We start from the raw sequence: 8,885 nt of genomic DNA, 5'->3' as shown, positions 1-8,885 counted from the left end.
TATATTTTCCCCATCTTTTAAATAAATTTGCTAAACAATTTTTCTTGTAATGTGCCAGCTCAAAAAAAAAAGTCAAGTAATCAAACATCTCTGCCTGGCAATAACAGCTCTTTTTTAAGCTACTTTTAGTGATAACTTGTTGCTTTAGTTAAATGTTATCACTTTTACATTAAAATAGCTTTGCTGCTAACTCACACACAAGCTGAGAAGGTGAACAGATACATTTGTGCAATTCAATAAGACTGAGCAAAAAGAAACACGGGTATTTATCTTATAAAAGTGCTACCATCCACAAAACACGGTGGCTTAAAGTAGTTACCTAAGAGATGTTATCCTCGGGCTATTAAAACATGTTTCTAAAATTACACAGATTCCCAGCTGGATGCTTTAAAAAAGCATGCCCACACACGCCTATGCTAACCTTTATTATCTGGCCATTTAATAATCTATTCTTTCTGTAATTCACAGGTTTAAAATCCTCCTTCTTTGAAAATATCCACAGAATTTAAAAAAAAAAAAAAAATCCATTTCTAGGCTGGTAACTACAGCACTGAAGTTAATGGGAGCTTTGCTAGGGTGATCAGACCCCCAAGCTCTTTTTAATAGCAGTTAAATGTCAAATATAAATACAACACCACAGTGAAACATATTCCTTTGACAGAATCTGGGACAAGACACTACGCAGCTGCTGTTAACAATAAAGAGCAAAACTGACGTTTAATAAAAAAAAGTGTTGGTGGTTACGAAGTTGTGTTCAAGCCTGCCTTTTGTTTGTGAAAAAGTCAATATTCCAACGTGTTAACTACAGCCACAATGAAATCAGCAGCTCCTGTTACTCCCAAAGAGTGGAGAGGTCCACGTCCGTGCAGCGTGTTACAGCTGCGTGATTATCATCATCTCGGAGAGGGAGATACTCTCCCTTTAAACTGCTAAACTAAAACATCTCTCCTGGTGTCTTCAAATATAAGTGCCTAAAGTTAAACATGCTGGGTAAAATCCTGGCCCTAGCGAGGTCGATGCAAAATTCAGCCGTGGGTTTCAATGGACCTCATCCAGGATTTTCACTGGGAACGAGTATCTGTAATTCCCTGTGAACCGAGAATCTCCAGCAAGCCTAGAAATGACGTCATTTTTATTAATATTTCTAACTTCTAAGCAACCATGCTCAAGAATTTTGGCCTTCAGTTCTTATGCATGACAAAACCAAGCCTTCCACAAACCTTGCAGAAAGACCAGAGGAAGATATATTTATATCTCAAATTGTCAGCAGCATATAGTTTGTACAAATGTTGTTTTGCTGATGTTGCTGAGCTACTTTAAAAAGTGAATACCTTGTGGGGTATGTAATTTCATCACCAATGTCAGATGACTTCTAAAGATGAAACTTCTCTGATGCAAATTACAAAAAGATGCTTTGAATATATTTGATATGATATACCAACTTTTAAGCTGAGGAATTAAGTCATCTTTATTTTTCCAGATCCGAGACATGCACTCACTAAGGGAAATATTTTAACTGCCACATATGTCAGCAGAGCGTGACTTACCCAATACTGAGATTTTAATAGTCACAAAACCCTAAATGTAATACGTAGCGTGTAGACCTGAATCAACATACATAATAAATCAACAAAGAAATAGTATCAAGGTCCGTTTTGAAAATTTTGTAAGGATATATGGTTGTATTGACGACGCATCTTTTAGGTACGTGTTACCACCCAGCCGTGTTTACGTGGTATGCATAACCAGTAAACAGAGCAGAAACTGCATTGTACTGTCCTTAAGATAGCAATACAGGAATGATTTTTCATGATTCTTCAGAAGCTGGGCTTGCTTTACATCCACATGAAATGCTGTCATCACGAGGTCCGAGCCCGGAGGATGAACTGCAGAAAAGGGGAGAGGGAAGAAAAAAAAAAAATTAAAAGGAGGAAATTGGTTTTCACAACACACTCAAAGCCTGAGTAACAGAGGAGAACTTTAATTATCTCCAGTCACAAAGAGAGACAGGAAATTTGGACTTTTAATTAGCCATTTGGAGTGCAGTTGGATATTTTTTTAGCAAGATAATTTAAACGCGAATAATTCAAGTCTGACTAAATGAAATTCACATAATCAGAATGCAGATAATTGAATTTCTACTGCATTCATTAATTCAGTGTGGAGGTGTGTGTGAAGACTTCTATGATGAGCTGTCACAGCTCAATAAAATCTCAGTCAATTAATTTTTTCATTATCTTAGTATTACATCAACAAAAAAAGTGAGGCATGCGCATGTGTATGTATGTATATATAATCTCAGAAAGAAAGGAAATACAGAAATCACCTCTCTGAATCAGAGTCCGCATCGTTTTTTCCTTTTTTTCTCTCTTCATCTTCTATAGGAAAGCGTCTGTTCAAAGAGGCGAACTTATGAATTGCATCGGCAACAGAGTATTTGGTCTGTCCAGACACACAAGCCTCCATATCTTCTGGGCTTAGCTGAGTCTGTAAGAAGAGGTGAAGCCTACTGTCTGAAAGCAATAATGCGTCTTGTAGGATCCTGGAAAAAGAAAAAAAGTCAAATGTTCTTACATAGATGCACATACACACGTATATTCTAAAGTGTTTTACCAGAACAAATTCTAAATGATGTCCTGCTTTTAAGTTTTTAGATGAATCCTAAATCAGTAACAGAAGGTAATGAACATATTAAAATGATTAGGTGTGTGTTACTTTCTTATTACATTATTTGGAACTTTAGGTGAGTAAAAACACGAAGCTAATAGTTAGGCACATCTGCTATTAGAATAACTTCAAGGACATTTCTTCCATTTAACCATCTGTTATTACCACATGGATCAATTAATGATTTTTAGGCAGTTGGAGGCATATACCCTTACGAAAATTTGGTCTCCATTTGACAACTCTTTTTTTTTTTTTTTTTTAATAGCTAAGCTTTTTTAAAAATTACAAGTCACCAATTTCTTTGGTGAGGGAAAGAAGCGTGTACAGAGACAGAGGACTTCATACACACGCAGTGTCAGGACTTTGGAAATACCTGTAAACAACAGAGCCGGCACTAGCCAAAATCATTTACACTTTTACAAATATGCGTACATTTAAGTTAGAATGAAAATGCTAATACTGAACGCTGATTTAAATTTCCTTGCAAAGAGTTTTCAGGGAAACTTAAATACTATTTCATTCCAGCTATTCTTTTCAAAAGTCCGTTGTAGTCTTTGGTTTATATGTATTTTAAATTAAGTCTTCATATAAATTTAGCACAGAGTATTTACTTACATCAAGTGAAAGTAAACAAAATACAGTACATTCCAGTAACACAGAAAGTTGTGGAGATACTTTTACAAGGACTGAGAATTGAGGATCATCATCATTATTTTGGCGGGGGGAGGGGGGACGGAGGGGGGCAACTTTGCTGCAACATTTCTCTAAAGAAGAAATTCTTTAATACACAAATCCTAGAATGATTAACAAGTGACTTTTTTTTATATGTACATGTAATTTTACTCATGTAATAAAGTCATCAGAGCCTACGACCATGCCAAACTGCTCCACCAAAAATTATTAAAATTTTTAACAAATTAAATTTGTTAAGTTAAAATTTAAACAAATCAAAACTATTAAGAGTCAGTATTTACCTATTTCTACCCATTTAGATTACAGTCGTTACCAAAAAAAGTCATTGCTATGCAGTAGCAAACAAGAGATGACATTAATGTAAGAACCAGTAAAAGCAGAAAGAAATATTGCATTCTAACGGTATTCTGACTAAAATGAAAAGTATAACTGATTAGTTCCTTCTCTCAAATAAGATTAATGGTGTGTTTGGACTGTAATGTTTTAAAACACAAATACGTTCTGAAAACTGTTCTCTAAAGTGGCCAACATTACAATAACGTTTAATAAATACACTAAAGGATTTCTGGCTTCACCTAAGCCTACAAAAATCTGTCAAATCAAAATAAGTAATAAGAGATATCTAACATTTGCCTAGGTAAACACACACACAGTCTCAACCAAGTAACTCAAACTTTGACACCTTCCGATGAGGAAATGTCTGCAATGACCCTAATGATCTACCACGTGCATTGGAAATTCAGTCTGAGAAGGACCAGATTTTGCTGTAGTTCAAAATAAGCACACTTTCATACCTAGAGAAAGCCTTTTTAATCCAATTTAAATTCTCACTATTTTACTTAAAAACAAACACAGCAAAGAGACATCTGTAAAATCAATGCACTCAGTGTATTAATATACAGAAAAACTTCTTCGTAGTCTAAAAGAAGCCAGCAAATGCTGTGTAAAAATGATTCAACACACAGAATTTACAGGTCTACACACCTTGACAGCACCAGCTTCATGAATACAGTTTGAAAAGCCATCATTCAGCGGCCACTAAAAGAGAATTTCAGCCTTGACTCTTGATAAACATACATTCCAAACAAAAACAAACATTGCAACAAAAAGTAAAAGAAAAAGTATCATTCCACACAATAAATCCACATTTATAATTTATGCAATTGGGGGAGTACATATTCTCCTTCCTCTTTTCTTCCTCTTTTTAAAAAAAAAAAAAAAAAAGAAAAAGAAAAATAACATGCTGGAGTTTACCGTAGAGTAACTAGAGTTACTGTTTTTTCCCAGGCTTACGAGCACAATGAGGGGATGCACATTTCTGCAATTCTAACATTTGCGTGTCTAATACCAAGTAACCCAGCAAAAAGCCAAGACATTAAATTCTGTGGATGGCATTTAGTTTCACAGATTTTCCTCTTGCCGTACCTTCAAAAGTTTCCTGCCAACCAGCGAAAACACAAGTAACTAACTGTTCATGAGATTACACCACACTTACAGCTCTGTTGCTGTTTGAAATGTATTTTATTTTCTTTATAAAATAATGGGTAATCTTTAAAATTGATTTTAGATGGTTTGAGGCATTACACCATAGAAGTAATGAGCACTAATGTCAATGATATTGGACACAAATTCATTTTAGCTTTATTTCATGTCCAGTACAATTCTGCTAAGCCTTGAACTGCTAAAGCACTGTTATTAACTCGGCAGTAACCTAACACATGGAACAGCAAACAAAAGTGATAAGAGTGCAGACTGATCAGGACCTCAAGGCTACTGTCCTTTTTCTGCAGCTATAATTCAATTTCCAATTTTACTTTACATTGGACTCATTATTTCACAGTAATTTTCTTTTCTGCTTCATAGTGCCATCTGGAGGGGAAAGGAGTGAAGAGAAACCAAGGCGAAAAAATGGAAAGATGTTCATAAAGCTAATCACACACACACATATATATACACGTATGTATGTGTGTGTGTGAGTGTGTGTGTATACATACGTTCGTAAGGGGGGAACGGACCAAACACTCAATGCATTTTGCAAGCCATTTAAAACCATCCTGAAAGCAAATATATGAACACCTTTCAGCCAGTCATACCCTTGAAGCATTTCTTCTTTCTTTTAATTAAAAAATAACTTCTGCTTTCTCCCCACACATCTGAACCAACAGGTTAGATTGCTTTTTAATTGCATCCTTCAAGCAATCAAAATGAAAAATAAATTCTGCGCTATCCGTAAGCGTTATGCCTTCCTGTTCAAAATACTCCTTCTTCAAGGAAATAACCGTACATTTGTCACCAGATGTTACTAGTAGTATTAATTGCTGGAAAAGCAGTTGCTCTCCAGGGCTTTCACTGTCCTGGGGACTCACTGTGTGAACAGTTGTACATCTGAAAAATAGATTCGGCTCCAAGGACTTTAAAAAAAAGAATTCAAAATTACAAAACACAACCTAACAAATTAAAAAGGCAAGAGGGAAGGCGGAGTGTCATAATATTAATACTCGGATGTCTTAGCAGAGGCTGAACGCGTGCGCAGTTTGAACACAACCAGTAGCACTCCCGGTGCTTCTCAAACAGTTTTATTACAGCCAGCGTCAATGCAAAGCTGCGGTTACAGCGATGTAAATCAGCTCTCGCTGCCGTCGCGCTAATGGAAGAGTCATGGCTCACGGTGATAATTCCTATAAACTGGCCAGGCATATTTAAGAAAACAACAGACTTTCTGTGCACGCCTGGAATAAGAACGAAAGGCTAAATCCTGCAAGTCTTGATCCCATCAGTAGTCATTACTTGTCAGAGATCTCGCTCCTCTCGGCCAGATTGCTCACATGCATAATGACTACTTATGTGATTAAGGGGGCTGCAGGATAAGGCTCTACATCTGAATTAGAGATAATAAAATCATTTTTTATTCGTGGCCATGTGAATCTTTGTTTGTAAGCTTTCAGTAAATGCTCGTGATCTCTAGACCTTTAAAGAAGCAGGGCCGAAAAACGTCACTTTACAACCAAAAGAAATAATGTCATTTTTGAGGAAATGTTGGATAGTATACGAGGAGTATTTCTCCTTCCCTGTGTTATGGCAAGAACATTTACAAAAGACAAAACATGTGTTTTGTCTTATTTGGACAAGGTCCAAAATCTGGTTTTCTTCAACATGATTTTATTAGGTATATTATACACTGTTCTGCTGGAGGAGAACAACATATGGCTGAACACTACAACTTAATCCTAACTAAAGATTTCCTGTATCTACTGTAACCTAATACAATGACAGATGCACACTTGCATGTGCGTGGAAGGTTAACGCTCCGATTTTGTTTTCGACAAATTTACTCTGCCCATTTACATCATATCATGAGAGCAAGGGGAAGGGGAAAAAAAAAAAAACAAACCAACAACCCCGGAGCTGAGAGGCGGGGGATGACAGCCTGGGCTGTGGTGCCCTCTATTGAGCACCCAGCCCCTCAGCCCCGGCCCGCCGCAAACAAAGCCCCAGCTTCCTCTTAAAAAAGAGGCTGACTGTGTTTCCTCCTTCATTTTTTTCATCAGGCAGGAAATGTGACTGAGAGCGAGCAACTGTGAAGCAACTGTTGGGCATCTGATAATGCATACGTTTAAGAAAGGATTAAGCGACACGCGCCTGCTAGGCGTTACTCGCTCACCAGATAGGAAATACTAGCAAGGCTCCATTGGAAAGAGGCAGCCACCACACGCCCGAGGAGATCCCACCTGCCCCACGGCCGCCGAGGCTCCTGCCTGAGCCCCGGCGAGCTGCCATCCATCCCCTTTGGAGCCAGTCTCCCGCCTTCTGCATCCCTGAGAGAGCGCCCGGTGGAGACACCTCCAGGAGAGAGTCCTCCGACCCTGCACCAGCTCCTGCTTGTGGGACCGCGCTGGGGAAGGTAAGGAGGTGTGAGGAGGAGGGCAAAACCCTGTCCACCTCCAGAGAACGGCTCTGCCTTAGGCAGCCGAGTTTTGGGTGGCTTGTTCGGCACCAAGTGAGCCCGACGCACAGCCATCCAGAGCTGCGACACTCTGGATGCCCTTCGTCTCCTGTGGATCCGAGCATTGCATTTCTTAAAACTCTTAGTATGTTTTCTACCCCATCATAAACTGCATGTTTGAAAACTAATTGAAACTAATTGAAGACTTATCCTTTTTCCTAAACGACATGAGTTTTTGGGATCCAATGGTATTCAATAAAAAAGTGTCAGTGATTGAACCCAACTTCATTTAAAACGGTTTTGTTAATTAGCTTTCTAATAAGCAAGCATGGATGATCTTCTATGAAGGTTATCTAAATCCTGAAGTTAAACCTGTGTAGCTAAAAAGGGGTGAAAGCAAAGAGGATCTTACAGAACCTAATATTTTAAGACAGTGTTTTAATTTTGACCTCCAATTTAAGAATAAGATTTTCCTGTGAATTTACAGACATCCTCAAAGGTATGAGGATACTTACCAGGAAAAACACATAATTTTCCTTATTCTTATGATGTAATTCATAATTGAAAAGGGGCTAGCTGTCTTCCGTTCATGCAAATGGCCTCTTGAAATATTAAATTATGCCCAGACAAGAAGTGAGCTTTACAGCTCTTCATCACTCAGAGATAATAACCTGTAAGACAAGCAGGTCTTACCCTGCATTTGTGCAGTAAAGCCAAATCAAAATGGGTCACCTGTTTCCAGAATCTCACCAAACCCTAGTGCTTTGCTGTAGTTTCCAGCTGTTGCCCTAATTCTCGCGCTACCGTGCTCAGCACGGAGAGGCTTCACAAAGACTCTAAGTCAGCACCTTGCCCCGAGCTAACTCGTTCTGGAGTGACGCGTGAAGGAGGACAAGAGAATTCCATAGCTGTCAAAGTATAGGCAATATGGAGGAGCTCCCAGGGCCAGGAGCTGAATACCAGAGAGCCTACAGCCACTCGATTCTTACTCCCCGGGCACGAGGCTCCGGTCTGGGCAGAGGCGACAGCAACCTGCTCACACAGCAACAGGGCACAAAGTGAGAATGTGAAAGTTCTAAACTCCATTTTCAGAGATGACTTGGATCCTGATAACCTCACAAGGCACTGAGTGCAGAGAGGAGCTCAGGTTCCCGCATCGCATGTGGGCATTTGAAAAAAATGTTACCTGCGAACCTCTCCCTTGAGGGAGAGGTCCACATAGGCTCAAGTCCCGTTTCTTCCCACGGTCACAAAGAAACACCAGCGGGGCTGTGAGCTTGTGCATGGCGACTGCTATCATTGCCAGGGTGAACGGAGCACTCGGCTTTGCAGTTCTGGGTTACACCACCCCATGCAACTACTTTCTGACTCCCTTCCCACCCCCTTCCTAACATAGCAGGAGGTCCTGCTTCCCCTGGCATTGCCACGCTACAGAACATGCAGCATCCAGACCTAGAGCTTTACTAAAGTCAAGCGTGCGTGTATATATATACACACACACACACACGTGTCAATGAGGACCACAAATGCAATTTCAGAGAAAGACATCATAACCTTTGGTTCAGACTCATAAAAAAAAGGG

At 39.2% G+C, this 8,885-nt stretch overlaps 1 protein-coding gene across 2 annotated transcripts in view; it reads right to left on the bottom strand.

The window, feature by feature from the left end:
- Positions 1-480: 480 nt before the first annotated feature.
- The window catches only part of SNX10 (sorting nexin 10), a 19,328-nt gene continuing 10,923 nt past the window's right edge, over positions 481-8,885 (bottom strand). For both annotated transcript variants that reach the window (XM_009587750.1, XM_009587752.1), the window contains exons 5-6: positions 2,327-2,542; positions 481-1,886 (exon numbers count right to left, since the gene is read on the bottom strand). In XM_009587750.1, the coding sequence (XP_009586045.1) occupies positions 1,808-1,886; positions 2,327-2,542 (295 nt within the window). In that variant the 3' untranslated portion in view covers positions 481-1,807. The remainder of the gene's footprint in view (positions 1,887-2,326; positions 2,543-8,885) is intronic.

The sequence above is a fragment of the Fulmarus glacialis genome, unplaced genomic scaffold (genome assembly GCF_000690835.1).
Source record: "Fulmarus glacialis isolate BGI_N327 unplaced genomic scaffold, ASM69083v1 scaffold1431, whole genome shotgun sequence".
NCBI classification, from domain to species: Eukaryota; Metazoa; Chordata; class Aves; order Procellariiformes; family Procellariidae; genus Fulmarus; species Fulmarus glacialis.
This window is presented reverse-complemented; position numbering and strand designations above follow the sequence as displayed.